Consider the following 25,778-nt stretch of genomic DNA (forward strand, 5'->3'; position numbering starts at 1 on the left):
AGTGGAGTTGCTGAATTGTATGATAGCTCTATTTTTTGTTTTATAAGAAGTCTCTATACTGTTTTTCATAGTGGCTGCACCGATTTACATTCCCACAATAGTATGGAAGGTTCCCTTTTCTCCGTATTTTCTCCAGCATTTATTGTTCATAGTCTTAAGTGATGATGGCCATTCTGACCAGTGTAAGGTGATACCTCATTGTAGTTTTGATTTGCATTTCTGTGGTAACTAGTGATGTTGAGCATCTTTTCATGTGCTTTTTGGCCATCTGTGTGTCTTCTTTGGAGAAATGTCTATTTAGATCTTTGGCCTGTTTTTTATTGAGTTGTTTATTTTTTTGATATTGAGTTGCATGAGCTGCTTGTATATTTTGGAGATTAAGCTTTTGTTGTTCACACTGTTTGTAAATATTTTCTCCAATTCCATAGGTTGTCTTTTTGTTTTACTGATGGTTTCCTTTGCTGTGCAAAACCTTGTAAGTTTGATGATGTCCCATTTGTTTATTTTTGCTTTCATTTCTATTGCCTTGGGAGACTGATCTAAGAAAATATTGCTACGATTTATATCAGGGAATGTTTTGCCTGTGTTCTCTTCTAGGAGTTTTATGGTGTCATGACTTATATTTAAGTCTTTAAACCAATTTGAGTTTATAATAGATGCCTTTTGATGTGAGGTGCCCCTTCGAAACGAAAAACTGTCTCTCATTTCCGCTTAGTCTTCTTGTCTCATTTCCCTTCAGACAGTGGAGAAGCCACCCTGTGAAAGACACCTGTGAGGAAAAGCCCGTGTCATCTTCAGTGTGCTGACACCAAAACTATGCCAGGCACGTTGAAGCTCATTTTTAGACTCAAAAGTGGTTTCTTTTTTGGCCGTATGTGAGGTCTATGGGGACAGCGGCTTGTGCACCACCTGTGCAAGCTCTGTACTTCTGAGACAGAATTTATAGATGCCTTTGTTTATTTTATACAGCTGTCAACTCAGTTATTCCCTTTTTGTTCCAGAATTATACAAGGTAAAAGATGCGTTTGACTGTGGTCTTTTTGGTTACTTAGGAGATCTTTCGGGTGATAGCATTTGACTCAAATTAGCTTAAACAAGGAGAGTTTTAAAAATTATAGAGGTCTCCAGATATTTCATGGAATGCAGCAGGATCTCAGAAATCCCTGGAAGCAGCACCTGAAGCCCATGAGGGTTCCCAATTCCTCTGTTGTTTGCTGCATTTTTTCAGCAGACTAACTTCCATACTGTGGAAATGCAGCCATCTGCAGAGTGACAGCTTTTTCTCTCTCAGAGCCAAAATTACTGGTGGGGAAGATTTTGATTGGTTCAGCCTGGGTCAGGTGGATACTCCAAGCCCAATCAGCTGTGGCCACAGTGTGGAGTCTGCTCTACTGGCTCCTGTGGTAACCATAGTAACAAGGGAGCGAAGGGGCAGTTTCCATAGGAAGGGGAGAGGCACTGGGCAGATACAACAATTCTTGTCTACAGCAGTCTTTCCCATCTCTCATCCCGTAGTAAAGGGTAATCACCCTGATGCCCAGGGTCTGACTGTCAAATAAACAAAACTTCTAACCCCTTTTTTTCCCATGTTAGCTAGAAGTAGTCCTTTTGGTTATTGTTTGTTTTTGTTTTTTTTTTCAGTCCTCAGAATCTGAAGTGGGAGCAAGAATAAACTGCTCATAAGACATAAGGCATAGTAGTCCTCTGGATTAATTGAAATAATAGCAGATCCTGGACAATTGCATTCTGAAATGGCTGTTATTAATTCTGTTACCATTGGGTAACATTGGAGCTAGGGGTTTTATTTTTATTTTATTTTAAAAAAATGTTATTGAACTGTTATAGATGTACAATGTGTTAATTTCTGCTGCACAGCAAAGTGATTCAGCTATATATATATATATATATATATATATAGTCTTTTTCGTATTCTTTCCCATTGTGGTTTATCACAGGATATTGATTTACAGTTCCCTGCACTATATAGAAGGACTTAGTTGTTTATCCACTCTGTATATAATAGTTCGCAGCTGCTAATCTCAAACTACCAGTGCTTCCTTCCCCATCACCCATTCTTTGGCAGTCACAAAACTATTCTCTATGTCTGTAAGCCAGAAATGTTTCTATGTTTAGTTGTGTTGCATTTTAGATTCCATGTATAAGTGATATCATATGGTATTGGTTTTTCTCTTTCTGACTTACTTCACTTAGTATGATAATCTCTAGGGCCATCCATGTTGCTGCAAATGGCATTATTTTGTTATTTGTATGACTAAGATTCCATTGCATATATATACCACATTTTCTCTATCCGTTCATCTGTTGATGAACATTTTGGTTGTTTCCATGTCTTGGCTATTATAAACAGTGCTGCTATGAATGTAGGGGTGAATATATATTTTCAAATTAGAGTTTTATCAGAGTATGTGCCCAGGAGTGGGATTGGTAAATCATATGGCAACTCTATTTTTAGTTTCTTGAGGAACCTGCATGCTGTTTTCCTTAGTGGCCACACCAATTTACACTCCCACCAACAGTGTAGGAGGGTTCCATGTTCCCCATACCCTCTCTAGCACTTATTATTTGCAGACTTTTTAATGATGGCCGTTCTGACTATGGTACCTCATTGTAGTTTTGATTTGCATTTCTCTAATAATTAGTGTTGATGAGCATCTTTCAGTGTGCTCATTGGCCATCCATATGTCTTCTTTGGAGAAATGTCTATTTAGGTCTTCTAGTCAGGGGTTTAAAATAGAAGGTGGCCCAAGGATCAGTCTCAGTATTTCTTTGTGTTTTGTTGCATTTATGACTTTTCATGGAGGTTTTTATTTTTTGTTCCAGTCAAATTTAGCATTCATTATGCAAACAATATCATGGCAGTGATCTCATCACCTCTGAAAAGCCATCTTGCTATTTGAAGGCATGGGAGGGGATGGTGATGTTGAGAACTGAGGGGATGCACCAATTTGGAACATTGATTTTCTGAATCTGAACCTCTCCCTTCACATTTTCTTTTTCCCTCCACGATAGATTTTACATTCTGTTTCCTGCTCACTTCAAAAGCTGCGGATAGGAGTTGAAGCCTCACTTTTCTTCTTTCCCATCATCTTCCTCTTCAAAGTAACATGGTACATTTAATGGATTGGACGACGTTTAACTCATTGTGACTCTAAACAGTGCCTTCTTTTCTTTTTCATTTTTGTCTGCAAAGCTTGGCATGTGGGATCTTTGTTCCTTGACCGGGGATTGAAGTCGAGCCCCGTGCATTGAAAGCATGGAGTCTTAACCACTGGACTGCCAGGGAATGGCCCCAGTGTTCTTTAAATGCTCAAATCACATTGTCTGTTTAAAGCAGTTGAAACATAGAAGCAAGGTGGGAAAATGGAGTAAGTTAACTCCCAGCAGAGAGGATGCAGATGGGAAGGAAGGGTCCCTCCAGTATCCCAGGGTTCACAATGCTGGTGTGTCCCCTCTCTCTCCACTGCATTGGCCTTTCTCTCTGACATGGTTGCAGGACCAGAGTTGAAGTGCAGGCAGGCAGTCTACAGACTGAAGGTGCCCTGGGCCACTGACACACACTTGCTTTATCATAAAACCTCAGAGACAAACATAACTGGTCAGCAGTAGCAGCTTGCCAATTAGCTAGCTGAACAGCTGGCTGATTTCTATTTCATTTGTGTTTCTTGGGCAGAAGGGATGTGGGGTCAGGATGAAGTGTTTCCAATGGGCAGCCAGACTAAGACCTCATGTATTTTAAGTGCTCATATATATTTAGTACCTCTGTGCAGTTAGTACCTCAGAAGTCTCACGCATATTTAGTGCATAACAGACATTCAGTAACCAAGTGGCTCATGAATAATCGGTATCTTTTGATCCTTTCACCGTTTCATATCTTTGTTTACCACACACATGTTCTACTTGGTGACCACTTATTTATACTTAAGATATTTCTATTATTGAAGATGAATAAGTGTTACAAACTTATTCATTTTTAGTAATTAAAATAAATATTCTCTAAAAGCAAATGCTCGTTACAACTTGATTGCCTAGAGCTCATTTTTAAATGGTCTATTTTCTTTAGGCCTGATGATGAAAATTCTTCCCTTACTTGATTTTTGGGCCTCCCAGCCTTGTCCTTCCTTATGCAAACTCTCCTTATGCAAACGCCATCTGACACTGGAAATCTCAGTGAACACACCTCGTGAATGAGCCTTTTTGACCATGACTTTCACATGGTCCAGCTGGTTTAGACGCTTTAGTAGCAGCATGGCCCACCCCTGCCATGACCTCCTGGTTAACACACGTTCAGGGAAGAGAAAAACATACCATACAGCAGAACGGTGCTAATGTATAATGTGTTTTTATATCCTCAGGGCTGGTTTGACCTTTCATCCATTTGGGAAAAGACAGGGAATTAGGCCTATTACTTTTTTATGGACAGATGAAGGCTTGCTTAAGATCATAGTTCTGATTTGAGGAAGTTGTGATAGAGGTGTATCAGATGTGTATTTCATTTATGTAGGTTCAGCTAAACCTGCTCATAGAAAAGGAGTGTTGGATGGAGTGGCAAACCTGCTTTTTCCTCTGTTGATCCTAGTAGGGTGATGGTGATTCTAGACCTTGATAGGGATTTATTGTGCTGCATTCCCCCTGAACACAAGCAACAGCTTTGTCAGGAGCTCAACTGGAGATATATATATACAATATTTGTTCTAGCAGTAAAGTAGGAACTCTTAGGGCTCACTGAAATCATTCCTTGGATATGTGCTTGCAAAGTCTCTTCAGTCATGTCTGTGACATGACTGTGACCCCGTGGACTGTAGCCCACCAGGCTCCTCTGTCCATGGGATTCTCCAGGCAAGAATACTGGAGTGGGTTGCCATGCCTTTCTCTAGGGGATCTTCCTGGCCCAGGAATCGAACCTGTGTCTCCTGTAGCTCCTGCATTGCAGGCAGATTCTTTACCGCTGAGCCACTGGGGAAGCCTTAAGAACTCTTAAGTGTGGTTTATTGAGAGAAGGATGGTCAGGCTTCACCTGATGTCTTCCTAAGGGGTTTCCAAGATGGTTATTTTTACTATGTGTGCTATTTTTTCAACTGTTTATTATGAAAAATTTTAAATATATGGGATGTTGAAAAGTAAGTACAATGAACACCCACCATCTAGAATCAACAATTGCTAACATTTGGCTTTAGCTGTTTATCTGTCTCTAACTGTTTATGCAATCTGCTTAATTTTACAAAATCTTTTCAAAGTATGACAGTCATGACACTTCACTTCTAAATTCTTTAATACATGTGTACTAAGAATATGAACATTTTCCTACATTATCAGACCTAAGAAAGCTACTATTAATTCCCCAACATTCAGTCTGTATTCCTATTTCCCCAACTATCTTTTATAGTTGATTTCCCTGAAGACATTCAAGGGCCTTGCATTGCATCTGATTGGATTTTTTGTTTGGTGGTTTTTTAATCCAGTTGAGGACCATGACTTCATTTTGTAACTGTGTTTTTTAGTCCTTTTAAGTCCTTGAATAGTCCTCTCATTCCTCTTGTTGTTTTTTTTTTTTTTTATGAAATTGATTTTTTTTAAAAAGACCAGACTAATTGCTTGTAGAATGGACTTCACATTTTAGTTTATCTGATTGCTTACCTAAGATGTCATTTAACTTGCTCTTCTGTCCTTTATATTTTTTGTAACACTGGTAATTTATGTCAAAAGACTTCGTTTGTTTCAGATTAAGCACTTTTGGGCAGGAAAATATCCTAAGGGATGCCAGCTACTTGCATCTCATTAAGAGGCACGTGGCATTGGTTGTTTGTAATAAATGGTGCCGACTTGCTGCACAGGAGAGTTGCTGCTGACAGTCCATTCCAATGAGGAATGACTCCGTTGTAGATTCCTTAGTGGTTATTTCAGACTGAGTTCTTGTCAGAAAGCAGGTGCTTGCTCCCATTACAAGACAAGTGCTATTTAACAAGAGAATTATAGCTGCAGAAACCAAGGATTTCTTTGTGTGGGTTGGTTTCATTCTTTCTTTCTTGGCTATGGTCTTCTGATATGTAAGTCCTGCTCCCAGTGTCTTCTCCTTGCATGAGCTACTGTTGGGTTTGTTACAATGCCAGCTCTGATCCAACCTCACGTGATCTTTTAGCATCTCTTTTTCTCAAAGGCCAGGGTAGTCTCGATTGCCCTGTCCCCAGATCCCTAAGGAAACACTGATTGCTTCAGATAGTCTTTCTTGTGTTGAGCCTCACGGGTGGTGGGCAGCCTTCTGGCTGGCTCCTAGAGGGGCTTCCCTCCCCCTTGGTCCAGTCATCTGCAGCCGGAGAGTCAGGGTCAAAGGGGTCTGCTGTTCACCAGGGTGGGCAAGTAAGGGAACCTACTGGGACTCACATTTCTCCCCATATGAAAAATGTATCTAATTCACAGCGTTCTTAAGAGAATTACATTAAATAATTCATGGTAAGTGTTTAGCACTGGGTTTGTGACATACTAGATGCTCAGTAAATACTTTTTTACCCCCTTGCTATGGCTACTGTTATACCTAGTTAGCAGGAGCTGTGGACAACGTTGGGGAAAGTGGGACACATCTCCTGAAAAGAGAATGAGGGGAAGATACTCCAAGCCATGTCCAGCATGGTAGAAAAGGTTTCCATTTATCTGATATTTTTCCATATTGTAGGTTGATCAATTCAGGCCTTGGATTATAAGAGACTGAATCTGGACCATTTGCTCTAGCATATATGTGCCATTAAGTTACAAAAAAAAAAAAAGAAACAACTTACTTGATGTATATGGGAATGTGCACCAGTTTGGAGGGAGGAAAGAAAATTTCTTGTGGAAAAGCTATTGCATGAATTTTAAATGTAATCTGGATGTATTCCTGAACATTCTGATGTATTCCTTCTGATAAGTGTGACTTATGGTAATTCAAATCTTATGTACCTTATGAAGTTTGGCGTGGATTCAGTTCTGAATTTATTTTGCTCGTGTCTCTCTGCGCTGGGCGTCTCTCCGTCCTGTCACAGACTGGTACCTCGTACTGGCTGTTCTTGGCTTCTTAACTACAGCACCTTAGCTGCCCAATGAAAACATCCAACGAATGACTACATTCTTTTCATGTTTGTGGTTTTGTTTGCATTCTTGTATGTGAGAAAAATTAACATTGTATTCTGAAGGGTAAAGATTAGTCTGATACTGAGGAAACATTTGAAATCGTTGACCTCAGCAGGTCAGTCTAAGAATTGGAAATTTTTTAAGGTATTGTTTTCAGGCTGCAGAATCAATCAGCCTCTTTTAAAGTGATAACTTTAATGCTCATAAGATGGATGCTGTCACCGATGTTTAGTGACACTGTTACTTCTTCATCTTTTTGGAACGCTATTTGTGTCAAGATCATAAATATATTTATGGCTGTTGATCTAATAGTCCGACTTCTAGGAATTTATCCTAAAGAAGTTACCAGAGATATGGATTAAGATTTGTGGACAAAAGTGTTTAGTGCAGTTGTCATTATAGTGACAGAAAAAAATGGAAAAAGTGTAAATGTCCGATAATGTGAAACAGCTAGTATAAATTGTGTTTTATCCGTATGAGTTCATATTATGCAGCCATAAGGGGATGTTGAGGAAGAGCGCTAATTCAAGAAAAATGTTTATTGTTATGGCTTTAAAAGTAGGAAACAACATTGTATGTATAGTGAGTAATCTGCTATGAAAAAGTTCACTTAAAGGACTGAAAGTATGCCAAAATATTAATAATGATTTCCTCTCTGTGAGGTTATAAGTGACATTTTTTTCTTTGTTTTATTTTGACTTTGCCAAGTTTCTACAAGATGCATACATAATTTTTATAATTGAAGAGAAGAAAAATCGAGGTGAGAAGACAAACTATAATTTTTAAGTGGAGTTTTAGGTCTTAAAGTTTAAGAATAAAAATCCATCGCAGGAATAAATCTGAGTCAGAAACTCAATGAATTGGCCTAAATCCCATGGTTACTTAAGATGGAATTTTAAAATAATGGCATCTGTTTGTGGAGGAGTTTTAAATGTGAGAACTTGATAAAGGTGAAGTTGGAAGAATTTTGTCTTCCTTTTCTAACAACAACTAAAAAAAAAATCCATAAATCTTACTTGAATATTTGAGAGGGGAGGAATGCACCTTAATAAGAATGAATACCATGTACTCAGCCAAGAGAGAAATCGCAGTCCTAAAACAGTCATCCCCAAGAGTTAATATTCCAAAGAATTAATAGGTAACTCAGTTGTATCTTCCTCAATTGGGGCACATTATTTTTAATGGGTTCCGGATGATAGCTTGGGACAGTACTATAAAATAATATCACTTTATTATAAGTGATGTTAACATTATAGAGAGAATTAGAGAAAATTACATAATGTGGCATGAGTTTAGTTTATTATTGAAACTCTGAGGACAATCGATTGCAAACTTGGCTTAGGAATTTAGGAGTCAAAAAGATACTTGCCTTTTAAAAAAGGCCTCTTGTCCCAAAGTATGTTTCCCGTTGTAATATTTGTGTAGTGAAAATCGAAGGTGTTTTTCTCGGGGCTGATCTTTGCCAGACATCACCAAGTTCATTGCCAAATTCTAAAGCTTCTCTCTCAAGGAAGGAAAAAGTTTGAGACTGCAGTGGTCTTTTCAGGCCTACAGAATCGGTACAAATGGACAAGATTTGCTGCAGCCTCTTGCTGCGTATTCTAGCAGTCTTGATGTCTTGTCTTTTTTCCTTCTTTTAAAAATACACTCATCTCATTACGCAGAGTGACTCAGAGGCCTGCATGTGTGCCACTAAGCAGCTTGTCCTCACTTTGCTCTTCATTTTCTCCAACACCCATTGCTCAGGAAGTGGCTTCTCCATCTTGTTTTATTAGTCATTCTGACGTGGTCCATCACTGCTCCCTCCCTGGAGCCTACCTAGTCTCTGAACATCATCTCTCTACTTTAAGAAATGTCCATTTCTCTTCCCTTGTCCACTGGCATTTTTTTTTTTTTCTATTTTAGGGTTTTGATTTAGAGACTAGTGTTGCCTCTTATATCTCTATTTTATGTTATTTAATGATATTAAACTTATTTAATATATTAAGAAATATTTCTGCTAACCCAAGTCAAAAGGCTAATGCCCAGAAGTGCAGGGGGCAAGAATAGGGAAGAAAAATCCTTACTGTAAGGCGAGAAACAGACGATACAAATAAGTTAGTTGATTTAGTGGTCCAAAAATCTGTGTCTATGTGTGTTTGTGTAGGAAACACAGAGTTGGCTTTCCGGGTGTTCACCACTCAACTGCCTTCTGTTCTCACATTTGACATTTGGTTTTATTTCCAGAAGCACTCAATTTCAGAAGTCTCTGGTTTAGCAATAGGAGGAGATAAAACCATTTTCACCTGTTGTTAGTTGTGTTTATGTAAACAAACCCCTGCAACTGTTGTTGCTTAGAGTCACCGGGCTCATTTCTGCCGGCCTGGCAGGGTTTATGTTGGCAACGGTAAGGAGATGCTATCAACAATTCATTGTGTACTGTTTGCATAACGGGACAGGGCAGCCAGCTCCAGCCAGTTAAAAAAATTAAAAAAAGAAAACATGTGTTGAATTAGTTGGATGATTTTATTAGGGTGCCTGTCTGGTTGGGATGGTGTAACCTGTGACTGGGGAGACAGTGCTGCAGCTCTTAAGAGGTCCCTATAGCTATGCTGGTGGGCTAAGGGGGCAGGTGGCTGAGCCTCTAGAACATGGTGGACTGGCCACCCCGCTGACAAGGAGAGAAACCTCAGTGATGAGAATGCTAGTGAAAGCAGTGTTCAATCGTGTTGCCCTCTGAACCTCAGAGAACCCAGGGCTTTTCCAGAAACTTGGGCCAAGGGACAGTCTGCTGGATTTTCCTTAGTTAATAGCCTTCAACAAATTTTTCCTGCAAGGACAGTCATCCTATTCACCACCACTGAGATAACTTGGAAATACAAACTTTAAAGATGCATGCTGCTGCTAAGTCGCTTCAGTCGTGTCCAACTCTATGCGACTCCATCGACGGCAGCCTCCCAGGCTCCCCCATCCCTGGGATTCTCCAGGCAAGAACACTGGAGTGGGTTGCCATTTCCTTCTCCACTGCATGAAAGTGAAAAGTGAAAGTGAAGTTGCTCAGTCATGTTTCACTCTTCGAGACCCCATGGACTGCAGCCTACCAGGCTCCTCCATCCATGGGATTTTCCAGGCAAGAGTACTGGAGTGGGGTGCCATCACCTTCTCCGTAAAGATGCATAGTGCTTGAATTTACTTCTTCGCTCATGGTCTTAGAACAAAGATACCACTTGACATCGTGACTGTGGAAACATAGGAAATACTGAATTTTTCTTTGTTTTCTATCTGCTTAAGCCACTAGCATGTTACCTAGCAAAGGTTCTTGGCGTGTGGTCCATGGGGCAGTAACAGGAACAGCACCTGGGAGCTCGGGAGCAATGCCGAATCTCAGGCCCCACCACAGACCTGAATCGGCATCTGCATTTTTATCAAGATGCCCAAGGGATCTGAGGGCACATTAAAGTGTGAGAAACACTCTAGTTTTTTGGGCAGTCTTGGAGATGCAACATCACCTCGGTAGAGGTTCCACGTGCCAGTCTTCAGTCAGGATCCAGGGTGACGGAAATGGACGTGTGGTCTGTCTGCTTTCTCTAGTAAAAGAAGGTGGAGCTACGGTGAATCCCAGTCAACAAGGACCCAGGACTCTAGAAACTTACCCAGGAGCCATAATTATTAGTACAAATGCCTCTGTGGTTCAGATAAAAGTAAATGAAGCCACAGGCAGGGTTGAGAATTCTGAGATCTTCCACCCCGACTTTTCTGGCCTCACCCTCCTTTTCCACCCCGGGGGCACCCAGATCATAGCATTCTGTGTTTGTGGAAAGGTTCTCTGGGAGCTCTTTGTCCAAAGCAGAGGTTGTATTTTTTCTCGCAGTGTGCATATAATAAACCTTCTGCTGAGCCTGTGGGGGCCCTGTGGTGGGAAGGCCCCTCACCCTGACAAGGGACTCATCGGCAAGACAGCAGGTTGTGATAGAGGAGGCATGGGTGTCCATGTGCCTGGCACTGAGGCCCATGTGTTATGTAATGTGTTTCCTGCCTCCAGTTATTTACCGGTCTTGCTCAGTGTGTCCACTGTCCTGGTTGTTGTTTTCTTTGTTCTGTGACAGAGGAGGAATTTGTCCTCTCTGGGGATTTGATCCCGCCCAGCCTTGGCCACTTTTTGGCATGGTTTTTCCTCAGGTGGCAGTTTGCTGGGGGCAGAGGCATATTTTCCAACAGACACCCACCCCCGACCATGTCTGTTTCTTGAGTAGGTCTTCATTTCTAGAGAGATTTGGGGAGAGGCTAAACTGATTACAAGGCTCCAGTGATGCCCTGAGTACATTTCAGATTTGGAATGCAAATTGTTGTCTGTAGTAATTATAGTTTGTGCCATGGCCCTGCTCGGCCCCCATGGTCATTATCTTGGTACAGAATAAGTAGCTCTGTGCTTTCGGAGTAGGAGGTAATGAGGGGGAGAGGGGCATGTGAAGGACATTAAGGGGTGTTTTCAGAACCTGTCTCCAAGCCTGTGTGAAAGTAGGACAGACACAGATGTGTGGTGGGATGCTGCCACTGACAAGCTCAGTGATCGTGGGCCAGGACCTCAACCTCTCTGAGCCCCACTGTCCTCCAGTCGCTGTCTCAGAGCGTTGCCATGGTGATGAGATGTCAGTGATGCGATGGGGCATTCAGCAAGATGCCTGGAGAATAATAGGTGTTTAACAGCAGGGAATCTCATTGCCTAGCAAATGCCTGAAGGGTAGGGATCTGGAGTGGAAAACACACACCCTTCTTAAAAGGTAATTCCTGTGCACACAGGAGTTTCCTCTCTCGTCCTGCAGAGGAGCTGTGGTACATCCTTCTCATGCTTCTTGCGTCTGCAGAACTTGAGGGCTGGCTTAGGGTGCTGGCTTGTATCAGACTTTCTGTGTGTCCTTCAGTGATTCCATTAACATCTCAGAGCTGTGGGTCTTCTCACTTGTAAAATAGACATCATAATTGTATATGATTCACATGACTGTTGGAAAGACTTTCTGTGAAAACATGTAAATTTCAGCACCAGTGCTTGGTACAAACTCTAAGAATTTAATATTGTTATCTCCTTTGCAGAGATGAAAAACTCAAGGTTTGAAGGACTAAGTAACTTTCCCGAGCCTGTAGTTCATGGGTGGCAAATCCCAGACTCTGACCCAGCAAATTGGCTCTGGAGTCCACATTGATGTCATTGTTACTTTACCCGAAGGGGATCAAAGTCTACTGAGGCTCCCCTCCTCAGACCCTTCATTTTTGTTGACACATTCTTTCTTCAATTAGGTTACAACCAATCATAATAAAATAATTGTATTATTATATTAGGTAATAATTACATGTTCTGTAGCACAGTGTTACGTAATATTGGGTTAGACCAAAAGTTCATTCAGGTTTTTCCATTACGTCTTACAGAAAAACTCAACCGAACTTTGCGGCAACCCAATATTTAAAAATAAAGTTTTATTCAAGATACGTGATTATATACTATAATAAATATTATATATTTTAAATAATGATAGTAGCAACAGCTATTTGCATAGATTCGCATTCCTGTTGAAAATGTCCTAGCCACTGTCAGAACTTATAATTGCTTTTTGTTGTCCGGTGTAGGTGTTTAGTATCCATGATCCTGCTGTAAATTTCACTGTTTATCATACATAGTCTCCAAAAGCTGCTACAGTTACTTAGCATGTGCTAGACACTGATTTGTTTGATCCTCACACCGATCTGTGGTGGGTGTTCTTAGTATCCTCATTTAACAGATGATGAAACGGAGACACAGAGGAATTAAGCAAATTGCCCGAGGCAACACAGTAAGTAATGGAACTGAGATTTGAATCCAGGTTGCTTGGCTTAGAAGTCCTGTTCCTAGTCCTTTTGCTAAACTGCCTCCACTGATTTCCGACCTACTTTCCGGATGCTGGGCCCTTACCATCTTGGCTGGCCTTGGTGCTCCCAGACCTCCGCAGCTGCAGACTTAGATCCCATTCCCCGTGACTATGTACTGGTCTCACTGAGCCTCAGAAGGTCTCTCTGGGGACTCTTCCTGAATTCCCCAGAGGCTCCTTCAGCATAGGAAGCTCTCTGTGTGGACTCAAACATTCTTAAAAATAAATAAGAGTCAGTCTTTCATTTTAATGATGACACAACCCAGAGGTGAGGTTCTTGTTATCCCATTGGGGGAATGAGGGCAGAGGTGGTTGGAGTTGTACAGTCAAGTAGCAGGGGAATTCCTTCCTTTCTTCATAAATTACAGATGTAAAAGCTCTGTGTAGTTTCACAGTTCAGGAGGGGATGGCTGTGCTTAACTCCCATTAGAAGGGCAAATTTATCTCACTTCTCATATAACAGACGGACAGAGTCAGGAAGCATAGACATGGAATTCTTGGTGGTGTTTGTTACAGTTCCTGGCTTTTAGTTCATGCACATGTACTTTAAATATGTAGCAAAAAGAGTACCAGAACGTCTCACCCATGTTATATAGCCATGGACACTGTTACTGACAGAAAAAGAATTTTTATCTGGTCATGTCTGTTCTTGCCAAAAAAAACTCGTGTTGCCCCATTTTCTACAGGATAGAGTTGGCATTCCTACCTTGGTTCCAGCCTTCTGTCTCCTGGCCTTCCCACCCTGTCCCTTCCACAGGCCCTTTGAACATGTCGCCTCTTCCTGGATGAACCGTGCTGTCCCGCCTCCTTTCCTTTGTTCTGGTCCTCCTCCCCTCAGCCTGGCAACTCCTGCATGTTCCCAGACTCTGTTCAAATGGTGCTTTCACTCAGGGGAAACGTGAGACTAGTCCCTGGTGATCCCTCTGTGTGACTGGTGCTCCAGGGCTGTGGAAAGTGGCAGGGTGAGCAGCCAGCATTGCTGGCAGGCCTATGTCCCCGGCCTGTGAGCATCTCCGTGGTGTTTTTGTATGTTGACTCAGCACAGAGCTAGGCTCTTCTCTGTTGAGTGAAGGACTTCCTCACCCTTTTTACACACCTGGCTGCATTTCTTTCATAAGGAGGATCCATGGAAAGTAGACAGAACATGTGGTGTAAGAACTGAAATGTGAGGCTATGGGCTCCATGAGAGCTGGGTCAGCCCTGTGGCTCCAGAGCCTGCACTGTGGTCATGTCTCATTCCGTTGCTATCAGACAGCTGCTTGAATGAGCCCTGTGGTAATGATCCCATACTGCAGGCCTGGGTTCAAAACCTCTTTGCATCATTGCCATGCTTGAACAATTCCTTAACCCCTCTGAGCCTATTTCCTTATCTGTAAGTGAAGGTGAAAAAAAGTACCTATCTCATAGGGTGACCATAGAATTGAATGAGTTTAATATAATGTGTGAAGCCTTTGACTGTGTGGATCACAACAAACTGTGGGAAATTCTTAAAGACATGTTAGAATACCAGACCACCTTATCTGTCTCCTGGAAAACCTGTATGCAGGTTAAGCAGCAACAATTAGAATTGGACACAGAACAATGGACTAGTTCAGAATGGCGAAAGGAGTATGTGAAGGCTGTATATTGTCACCCTACTTATTTAACTTATATACAGAGTACATCATGCAAAATGCCAGGCTGGATGAATCACAAGCTGGAATGAAGATTGCTGGGAGAAATATCAACAACCTCAGGTATGCAGATGATACCACTCTAATGGCAGAAAACGAAGAGAAACTAAAGAGCCTTTTGATGAAGGTGAAAGAAGAGAGTGAAAAAGCAGGCTTAACACAATATCCAAAAAACTAAGATCATGGCATCCATTCCTGTCATTTTCATGGGGAATAGAAGTGGAAACAGTGGAAATAGTGACAGATTTTATTTTCTTTGGCTCCAAAGTTACTGTGAATGGTGACTCCAGCCGTGAAATTAAAGATGCTTGCTCCTTGGAAGGAAAGCTATGACAAACCTAGACAGCATATTGAAAAGCAGAGACATCACTTTATCAACAAAGGTCTGTATAGTCAAAGCTGTCGTTTTTCCAGTAGTCAGGTACGGATGTGAGTTGTACCGTAAAGAAGGCTGAGCACTGAAGAATTGAGGCTTTTGAATTGTGGTGCTGGAGAAGATTTTTGAGAGTCCCTTGGACTGCAAGGAGATCAAACCAATTGATCCTAATGGAAATCAATCCTGAATACTCATTGAAAAGACTGAAACTCCAATACCTGGCCACTGAGATACAAAGAGTTGACTTATTGGGAGAGTCCCTGATGCTGGGAAAGATTGAGGGCAGGAGGAGAAGGGAGTGACAGAGGATGAGATGATTGGATGACACGACCAACTCAATGGACGTGAGTTTGAGCAAACTCCAGGAGAGAGTGAAGGGTCGGTAAGTCTGGTGTGCTGCAGTCCATGGGTCACGAAGAGCTGGACGTGACTTAGTGAAACTGAAAACAGCAAGAGCACATCTGGCTGTAACAAGCCTCTTGATCAGTGGTGGTGGTTATTGCTATTAATAATGAAATAAATTAATCACAGGGGGTCTGCTGGAAAGGAAATTAACAGGGTGTTGTGATAAAGGATAAGATGATGATGTGTGGGATGTGGTCTTTTAGACAGAAGGCTTCCTGTAAGCCGTGACTGAACTATGAGGAGGACGCGGCTGCAGTGTGAAGAGTTGGAGGAAACAGTTTGCGGTAGAGAAAGTGCAAGGGCCCTGAGGCAGAAAAGAATCTGATGAGGAACAGCATATGTGCCTGGAGCTTAGGAGGAGAGTAGAGTGAGATTGGGGTGCAGCAGGGAGACAGGGGCCGAGTGATACAGGGCCTAGCAGGCTGAAGGGCAGTAATTGGATTGAATTGGAAGTGTGAAAGAATATATTCAGTCCTTACGCTCAGAATCGTTCTTTGGGATTGGTTTCTGGATTCCTCTGGCTTTAGCCCATCCTGTGTTCTGTGCACGTGAACTATCCCCTAGCAAGGAGACCCAGTTGTGATGGATTAAGCAGAAAATGAATTGACTAGATATCAGAAGCTCAGAGAATTTAGGAAGGATCAGGGAATCGGGAACAACGCAAATTGTACTACCAAACATTTCCTGCAGGATTACCACTGCTGGGCAGGGGTGCATACCATGGTTTGCACCGCCAGCACCGGTTACAGGACACCTCTTCGAGCTGCCCCCACCCTCACCAGAACAGTCTGCAGTATCGCCCCTACTTTCCCTGCCAGCTTCTCCTGCCCAGTCTTGGGTAGGAGTCTCTGACTGCCAGCACCTCACTCGTGCCCAGCTGCCAGGGAAACTGGGAAAGCAAGTGTATGGCGCCCTGTCTCCTCTGGTAGAATGTGGGCTCGTTCATGAAGTGGGGCTTCCCTCAACCTGGGGTGGAGGGGTGAGCTGCAGAGCATCCCGAGGGTGATGAACGTCCCTCACAGAGACACATGGAGTAAGTGACTCCCGGTCCCATGGCCTCAACAGTGTGCGTCTAATAGGCAGTGGCACTTTAAGTAAGACCTGATTGCTTTTCTCTTAGACACTGATTTTTCAAAAAGCAGTGCCAAATTTGGAAGCAGCTCTTTATCACTCTGATGAGGGGCTAGGGGCTATTTTTTTCTTTTGAAATTAGTTTCATTTGTGCAGGTGTGTGGGGTAGCATGTTTCTCCCATGTTTATCACAGATTTGCATTCCTGTTGGAAATGCCTTGGCCATTGTCAGTGCTTATAATTGCTTCTTGTTATGGCCACGTGGGGCTTATTGTCTAAGATTTTGCTGCAAAGTTTATTGTTTATCTTATATTGTCTCCAGGAAGCTGCATGCGGAAATCTCTGAGTCTTACCAGGAAGTCTGGTTTAAAGGGACAGCCTGCAGGGCAGAGCCCTAACTGGGAGGAGGCATTGAGCTCCCACCCAGAATCAGCTTCCCTCTTTGGGAACTGGGAGGAAGGAAGGCTTTTCTGACTACCTCCCACTTGGTTTGCCGGTTTCCAGTGTTTGGGTGATTCCTTTCTGATTTTGGATGTAAGGGAAAAAGTAACAATATTTATTCCTCTAGTATACAGATATATACCAAGCAAAAAACAAACAAACAAAAAAACACTTTCACTGTTGTGTAGGCAGAATGAACGCTCTGAGTCACGTGTGTATACATGCTTTTCAATCTCTTGGTATTTTGTTGGAAGTGTTTTCATCAAAGCTTAAATTTTTTTGATGGACACAAGGATTTCAAAGAAGTCAGCATTATAACATCTAAAAAATAAATGGGACTTGAGTTTTAACCACCTTCCAATTTTCCCGCCTATTGGAAGGAAGAGGGGAAAAATGAGAAATTGCCAATTTCCTTTGCCTTTTTCTTACTCTCTTTCAAATCAAGATGAAAATGAAGCTATCTTAGATTTGGTAGCAACTTTTCGGTGTGCTCAGAGGAAGACCTGAAGCAGTATCTATAATGACACCTAAAGCCTTCCTTTTCTGCTTGAAAAATCATTATTCCTGTTTTACAGATGAGGAAACTAAGAGTCAAGGAAGTTAAGAAGTAACTTACCAGATCATTCAACTAGTAAATGGCAGAGCCAAATACCACAGAGCTCCCCTATTAATTTACTGTCCATCATTCCAGCCAGCCAGTTGTTCCCAGAAATTATCCCTAAGGAGATATCTGGAGTCAAAATACTAGCGAGAAACTTTTTTAAAAGAATGATTTCTGCTTTGGTTATGCATTTTTAACTCAGACATTCAGTTTGTTGCGATGTATTTTTTTTTGATATAAGCAGGTTACTTTCCAAATGCCTCCTGAGTATTCAAATGGTAGGAGTACCACCCTCCTCATATTTAGATTTTCTACTTCTAACCACTTTTGACAGTTTAATGCCGAACAGTAAGTCTCATTTCCAAGGAAGGAAGCTCTTTGGCTGATAGATATCAGCTAATCAGTTTTTAAATCTTTTTTTTTTTTCCTAAGAATTGGTTAGAGGTCAGCAACCTGCTGGAGTTTCACTTTTAACTGATAGTTTAACAAAGAGGACTTGACAGTCCTTTGAAAAAACTGTATTCAGGGTATTGACATTTCTAAGAAATTGAGTGAGCTTCTTGGAAGCACCCCAGTCTGCTCCATGCAGAAATTCTTCAGGCTTCCCTGCTCATGTTCTTAAAGGAAGTGGAACCCCAGGGACCAGCCTAGGTTAGTGGCTGTTTCACAGGGCACATCAGAAGGTGGCTCTCCTTATTTTTCATTTGCTTTTTAAAATAGCTGTCTATGTATTGGTTGCCAAAATCACGTGAGGAATGTGATAAATAACAGTTCAGATTTGTTTAGAGAAAAAAACTGATTCAAGCTATTGCTCGTAACAAAACAAGCAAGATAAGCCCTCAGGATTAGCAATCTGTTGAGACCTCCGTGTTCAAGCCTCATTTATTTTTAGTTCTTGAGTTGCAGCAATAGATGAAGACATTTCTCTTTATTCATTCTTGACCCTGGGCAGCCAGGTCTGCACCCACATTCTTCACAGCATGCTGTTATCTTGTTGAGCTGAGGTATTAAGGAGGGCTGTAGAAGAACATCAGCATTTTCAAATGGTGAGTCTCTTAAGTCAAACCATCTTGCTTCCAACCAACACTGGCCTGGTGTGGAGTCTGGACCTGCTCCTCCAGGATGCCCCAACTTGTTCAAATTTTGCTTAATTTAACCACGCTTCCAGCACCAAGGAGTAGATACGAAATTATGCAATAAAAATGTGTGACCACAAGTAAACTCCCAGGCTCTAAATTACATTGAAGTTCTCTTTATTTCCCACTGGCTTTCCATGCATTATGCCTTCCTGCTAACCTAGTAATACCAAAGAGTATTACTGTACCTCCCCTCTCCACCACAGCATAAATTTTGTTTCTTCCTAGTCTTAATTTGAATTTGACAACAGCCTCAAAAGATCTGTGATGTAACACTTTTCTAATGTTGGAAACTTGGCTCAAGCAAGGTGCAGTATACTATTTTAATTTCATTACTGCTTCTACTCCATTATAATGGGATTGTTTTACTACCTATTTTTCAATTCAATTTGTGGAATTATTTTAAAATGTAAGGCATCAACTGGAATATGGTCACAGGCCCTGAAATTCCCAGACAACTTCTGAACTTTTGTGAAATCTATGGCTTCTTGGGTGCAAATAGGAAAGAGGTTGAATAAAAGAAATCAGAGTAAAATTTTGAATGGAAGCAACCACCATTAGTTACCAGCTTTTAATGAAGAAATAATTCTGCTGAAATCTCACCATTTTGTTTTATGTAAATGAACTTATGACAGCCCTAGTGAATTTTTTTAAATAATATTTTTGGTGAGAAAGTGGCTTGAAACCTTGCAACAGAACTTGCTATAAGTTAATAGGCTAACAGCATAAGAAACACATCACTCTGAGCTCTAGTGACACAAGGAGGTGGGGGAGGGGTGCGGCCTTAATGAGGCCCCCACTTGGTGCTGGTCTCTTTGGGGTTCAATGAGAAGTTGCTACCACTGTAGTCATTCACCAAGTGTGGAAGAACAGGGACCTTTATTGCAAACCTAAAGGTGCCTTCTAGGTAGTTTCCTATTGATAATATATAGTGATTCAGGTTTCACATATTTAAAGTATCATACCCTGAGAACTGCCACCCCCAGAATTTCATAGTTTTTTCTTTTTGTTTTTTTTTCCTTTTTAATATCTCCCTCTAATTTATATAGAATATATTTTGACTGAGTATGAAGTAGAACTTTAAAATGAGGCTTTTCTTTGTAAGAACTGAATTGTCCTGTTTGTTAGTGGTCCTTCTCTCCTCCAGCAGTTTGCAGTCAACATCTGCTGCTGTATGTCAGATCCTGGCTATCCCAGGGCAGGCTTTGGGCAGTCTGTCCTAGGGCTATGTGCAGAGAGCAGGAGCTCTGAGGTCAGCCCACCTGGCTCCCTGCCCAACCCTGCCCCCTGTAGGCCCTCTGGGGCAGGCTTACACCACCGGTTTGAGTCTCAAGTTTTTAAAAAATCTATGTGGTAGAGACAATAGTAAGGCCCCACCTTGAGATAGTTGTGAAGATCAAATTAAAAAGTTCTCATATTAAAACATCGAAAATCTGCAGTCACCATTAATGGTTTCAGTAACTGTGGCTTTAGGACATTTTAATATCTGTGCACAGGTGCACTTTCATCATGAGTTACATTGTCAGGAATGAGCAACTGAGAGGTGACATTTCACGTGTGTCTCTTAACGCTTGCTGACTGTCCACAGGGCAGGAGCTGATGAACAAAGGTGCTCCCGTACCATGGAGTGCTATGCAGAACAGTCCAAGATGTGAACAATGTGGAAAGAGGATATTAAGTGAAGAAAGCAAGTGCTAAAGTAATGTTAGCTTTGCATTTTTGACAAATATTTTAAAGGTGATAAAACAAGTTTACGTGTGTTTAGATGGAAGGAAATGTCTAAAGGATCACCATCAATGGTAGCAAACTGGTGGCCCTTGGGTCAAATCCACCAGCAACTGTGCTTTGTGTGGCTTGTACAGAATTAAAAAAAAAAAAAAAAATAGTTGCCAGCATTTAAAAATTGGGAGATTTCATGTAAAATCCGAAATTCCCAGCTTCCCTTGAAAAATTAGAATGTCTGTTCACTTGGGCCATTAGTCCCTTGGCACTCCAATAAGCTGGAACTTTTCTAAGGCAAGTGCTCTCAGTGGTGTCCAGTACCTGCCAAGCCACTTCTTTCCCATCCCTTACCCCCTGGTCCTAAAGGCGTTTAGGTTTGTTCACCCCAAATGGCAGCCCACTGCAGTATTCTTGCCTGGAGAATTCCATGGACAGAGGAGCCTGGCAGACGGTAGTCCATGGGGTCGCAAAGAGTCGGACATGACTGAGCGATTTTCACTTATCTGCCTCTGGTTTTGACACAGTGCCTCTGGCACGTGGGATTGTGGTGAGGCAAAAAGCGAGGCCTTTGGGAAGATTCACTTGTTACACTATATACTTCTGTGTGGTTCAAATGTATTATAGTGACACTATGGTACTTTTAAAATGTAAAAATCAGTAGAAAAACGTGTTTGAATAGTTCATGGTATCTTAAATGCCACGTGGAGAAAACCCACATCCCATACCTTTATAAGCTCTCATTATAATGCTCAAAATGAACATAAGCTTTCCAGGGCAGGAGCCTCTCATTGTGGAAACGTTCCTACGAGGTGCCTTCTGCCCAGGCAATCTCATTACTGGAGTTGTTCTTCCTGTCAAAGCAGGGGCATCAGAGGGAAGGGCCGCACCCGGCTCTTCCCTTCCCTTTTGCAGGCTGTGCCCTTTTTCTCCTGCCAGGGGCTCTGCTGGTCCTCCCGCCCTCCCTCCCTCTGCTGTGGCTACCTGCCCCGGAGCCCACTCAAGTTTCACCTCTTCCACAAAGTGCTGCAGCCCACAGGTTTCGATTCTTCTTTCTCATTCACAGTCAGCAGCCCGGAAGTTAGGCTTAATCATTCTAGGATTAGTTCATGTGAATGTACCCTTCCTCCCCCAGGAAAGAAGGAAACTCCAGTGCCCCGTGGTCATCTCACATTACCTTTGGCTCCTGCCTGGAGTGGACCCTAGTCTTGGTGGCTGGGGCCCCTGCAGAGGGAAATTCCAACAGGATTCAAGTGCCTGCGCTTATGGGGAAGGACCCTTGGTCCTTGGTCCTCAGAGAATTGACATTCTTCATTAGTTGACCTACTGCCAGGGCTGGTTAAGATTAGCTTATTTACAGGCCTATACAAATCAGGACCTTTCTATGCACGAGGCCAGAGAAGGAAGCCTTTTTAGGAACACTTCCCTTTCCCCCGATAGCACTGCTCACCCCAGGTTTGCTTTGTGGGGAGTCTGGCTTTGGAAAATAGAGGATCCTGAGGACAAGCTGAAGCCCATCTTTTGTGGACATCGCTGTTTGATTTTCACACTTTACTGAGTGTTTCCTGGGTGCCTGGCCAGGGAGGTACCACATACAGGCCTTGAGGTGACCCACACGCTTGCCTGAAGGGCTTGAGCCTTTTCACAGCGATTTCACTTCCCTCTTTCCCCAGACAGATGGGACCCCCGTCATGCTCTCTGAAGCAGGATGCAGGCCCATCATAGCAGTACTTTCAAAGCATTTGCCTTTCTTGCTAAGCACTCATATGGGTCTGCACCCCACTGCCCTTGCCCGTTCTGCCTAGAACACCCCTCAGAATCTTGCCCATGTGTCTCTGGCTCTAAGAAGCCTTCCCAGAAATTGTCCCTATGAAAAATGCATGTGCCAGGCTTAGTAATTTCTTGGTTCCCTCGACACTTTTTGCAAATTCCTGGCAGCATTTATTTTGTTTCTGGTCATCTTTGGTTCATCTTTGCACTGCCAGAGCCTGGTGCATCCTTCCATAGCATGCTTATGTAATGCGCTCTTCAGAGACCAAATGTTAGCACCCGGCTGCTGGCCCAAGAATGGGTGGGGAGAGCATTTCTGTTAAGCTCGGAGGTTGAGTCTTGGATCGAAGCTTATCAAATGAACCCCTGTCTTTGATGAGTCCCCCCATTGTACTCAGGGCTGAGACAGGCAAAGGCTTTTAAAAATCTGTGCATTTATAAGAATGTCTTGGGGAGTCCTGGGCTCAATCTTTCTGCTGAAAGTTACAATTAGAAAGATGGTTGCAAATCGAATACCCACCCTGTTAGAGAACTAAAAAATAGTAAAGTTAAATAAAATAAAATTAAAAAAAAAAAAAAGAATTGAAAGCTACCCTGGAGTTATGTCTCCTTGGGTTCAAGTCCCTCTGCCACTGTGCTGGGAGGGTAATGTGGTGAAGGGTTGAATAGGCACGGTTTCCATCTGAAACCTTGTAGTCCACGTGACTGTCTGACCCAATAAATCTGGGCCTTGTCAAAGGCAGGGGACTAGGGCACGGTGTTCATTGGTGAGATCCCCAGTTCATAAAATGAGAAATGTCAGCCACGAGTTGTTTCCATAAGGACTCGGAGGCAAGCAGTAAGGCCTTTTGTTAATCCTGTTAAAAGCTCAAAGAGAGGTTTCCAGAAGCAACTCTTTTCAAGGGGCTCTGAAGAGAAAATTTGTCTAGGAAAAAAAGAAAGGAACGGATGGGTGGGGTGTTTACCATCACTCTCATTTGTTGAGTTGCTATGAAATTAGGATTCAGCATAGACTTTGCATGCCAGGCAGGGCCCTGACTCTTGGGTGAAGTTCAAGTGGACTGTTGATTCCTCTTTGAGCACACACACAGTTTTCCTCCCAGTGTCCCTTCTCTATCCATTTCACCCCAACGTTTGGGTCTACAAAGCATGGTATCCTGGCAGTGAGCCCTTTAGAGCTGCCGGAATGCCCAGCATGGCTTTTAGGTGGGGACCCACTTAAGCATTGTTGTTCCTTACAGGCTGGGAGTTGCCAGCCAGAAACTGAGTTTCTGGTGTGCCTTTGAATGCCAGGAGGCAGGGTGCTCTGCAAAAGCAGCAGCCGGCAAGGAAACCGCTGGAGGTGGGGAGCTCTGGGCTGGTGTGGTTCTCGGCTTCTGACAATGTAACTGATGGCCCCCTGTCACTTCCTGTCATACAGCTCAAGTAGTGGGGAGGAGTTCCTTGAGGGAAACCATGCTCTGCTCTGCTCAGAGAATCCCGTCTGAAGGGCGCCGCCGCAGTTAGGGGCGGGGGACTCTGTGTGGATGAGGTCGGAGCGCCCCATGGTGTGGTGCTGCTTCTTTGTTCGTACTCAGGTAAGCTCCCTGCAGCAGGACCAGGGGTAGACGGGCTCTCAGTTGCCACCGGAGCCTGGCTGGACCATTCCAGGAGCTGAGGTGTGGGAGGGGGCAGCTGTCTGCATCGCCCAAGAAACAGATCAAGGAGCCGCTCAGAGCACCTGGGACAATGGAGGCACACTTCTGCCTTGCTGAAGTACATGAATCAGAAAAGAGCTGTGTGGTTGTGCTTAAGACCACAGATGTTTGTGCTTGGTGGGGACGGTGAGTTATGTGGAGTGTCTCACTGTCAGCACTTCCTTTAGCATCTGTGATTGGAAGAGAGCAAGGGGAGCGGGGCTTTCGTTCTTTGCTCCACCATGCCAGTATTTTAATTTTTACAAGACATGGGTTTTCATTAAATGGGAAGGAAAAAGTAAGTGAATGTATGTGTGTATGTGTTTAATAGCAAAGGGGATTTTCATGACGTTTTCTTCTTTGGATTGGAAGATGCCTAAACTCAGTTTGGGAAGTTCATTCTGTGTGGAGCAATTTTTTTTTGTAAGTTTCCTTAAAATTCTGGTGTTTTGAATGTGTTCATCGTTGGGAAGATGAGGCCAGATAATACCAGGGGAGACTCAGGCTCACTGGTATTCTCATTAGTAGTAGTGGTGCCTGTTTGAGTAATTTCAGAAGAAGTGGTTGGAAATGTTATGTTTCCATGGGCAGAAGAGTGATTAGGAGCCCTGAAGCTTACTCTCTCTACTCCTTTTGTTTGTTTGTGGCTAAGTGTTAAAGCTTTGGATAAGCCAAAACTGTGTTTCAAAGAAAATCTTCATTGCTTTTTCTGTTTCTTTGACCAGAATTGTGTTTCTAAGACTGATGTTTGTAATACTAATTCCAAGTCTTGTACATGGCCATTATAGACATACATTTTTAATCTTTTCATGTGATACGTGTAGTTTTGCTATCTTTTTCCTTTCCCATCTCACTCACCTCGCTATTCACTCACCCTTTAAGCCTTTGAGATATGGAAATTAGTAATACAGATATGGATAGCAGTTATTAGATATGGAAATTATTTTGTAAGATTTACTACACTTCAGGGATAGTTAATATAATGTTAATAAAAATATTACAGTAATAGCTAATGTGTATTAGACTGTGTTCACATTACTTGCATCAGCTCATAAAATTCTTACATCACTGTAGGGGTTGGCTGTTATCATCATCCCTGCTTTGCAGATGGTGAAACTTGGATATGGCGAGGATAAATACTCTGGATCTCCTTGATGGTTAGCGGTGGGTCATGCTTCAGGGTCAGGCAGAATGGATCCAGAAATGACATTCCTGGCCATGGGTGCCCTTGATGATTTTAACGACAGGGGCCTTCATATATCTCCTATCAAGTGTGGCATCTTCTGTAACACTTTGCTCTCCAATCCGTTTGCAAATAAGCTCATTTTGGTGGATGTTTGCCTTGGTCCAATTAGCACCTACATAAGAGGCATCTGCAACAAGTCACTGCCTTCCCTGGACTCAGTTTCACACCTGTCAAACAGAGATGTCTCTAAACTCGTTTCAACTCTGATATGAATCTAAGGTATGACTTTTAAACAAACAATGAAAAACAGTTCTCCTGTCTTTCCTGTTTCGAAGTCAAGTGATTTAACAGATGGTTTTACATACACATTTTCCCAGGTATATGTACTGGAACTCAAAATGTAATTGGCTGCCTGGCTATTGACGTTTATTCCGCTCTTGAAAATATTATTTAATGAATTTGTATTTCTTGGCTCTGAGAGTCTCTAGAGCAGGGATCTGGAAGAGTTGAATCTGGGTGTGGGAGAGGCAGTCGGGAGGTGGATGTGAATAGAGAGAAAGGGAAGTGAGAAACCCTTGAAAGGTCTCATAAATCCATCTTCTGAGGTTTGGCCAAGGGAGCTGTGAGTCTGTGCAGGAATGGTAGCGTGTAACAGTTAAGGGCAGGGTTTTAGAACCACGTAGTTGTAGGTTTCAGTCCCAGATTTGCCTCTTGCTAGCCGTG

The 25,778-nt window shown here is 42.5% G+C and overlaps 1 protein-coding gene across 4 annotated transcripts in view; it reads left to right on the plus strand.

The window, feature by feature from the left end:
* The window catches only part of ARHGEF3 (Rho guanine nucleotide exchange factor 3), a 313,947-nt gene that overhangs the window by 111,950 nt on the left and 176,219 nt on the right, over nt 1-25,778 (plus strand). The window contains exon 1 of one of the 4 annotated variants that reach the window (XM_019984726.2): nt 23,614-23,770. The exons of the other annotated variants lie outside the window; for them this stretch is intronic. Coding sequence (XP_019840285.1) covers nt 23,720-23,770 — 51 coding nt within the window. The 5' untranslated portion in view covers nt 23,614-23,719. Of the gene's footprint in view, nt 1-23,613; nt 23,771-25,778 lie in introns of those variants that run through there. 4 annotated transcript variants of the gene reach the window in all.

The sequence above is a fragment of the Bos indicus genome, chromosome 22, assembly GCF_029378745.1.
Source record: "Bos indicus isolate NIAB-ARS_2022 breed Sahiwal x Tharparkar chromosome 22, NIAB-ARS_B.indTharparkar_mat_pri_1.0, whole genome shotgun sequence".
In the NCBI taxonomy this organism is placed as follows: domain Eukaryota; kingdom Metazoa; phylum Chordata; class Mammalia; order Artiodactyla; family Bovidae; genus Bos; species Bos indicus.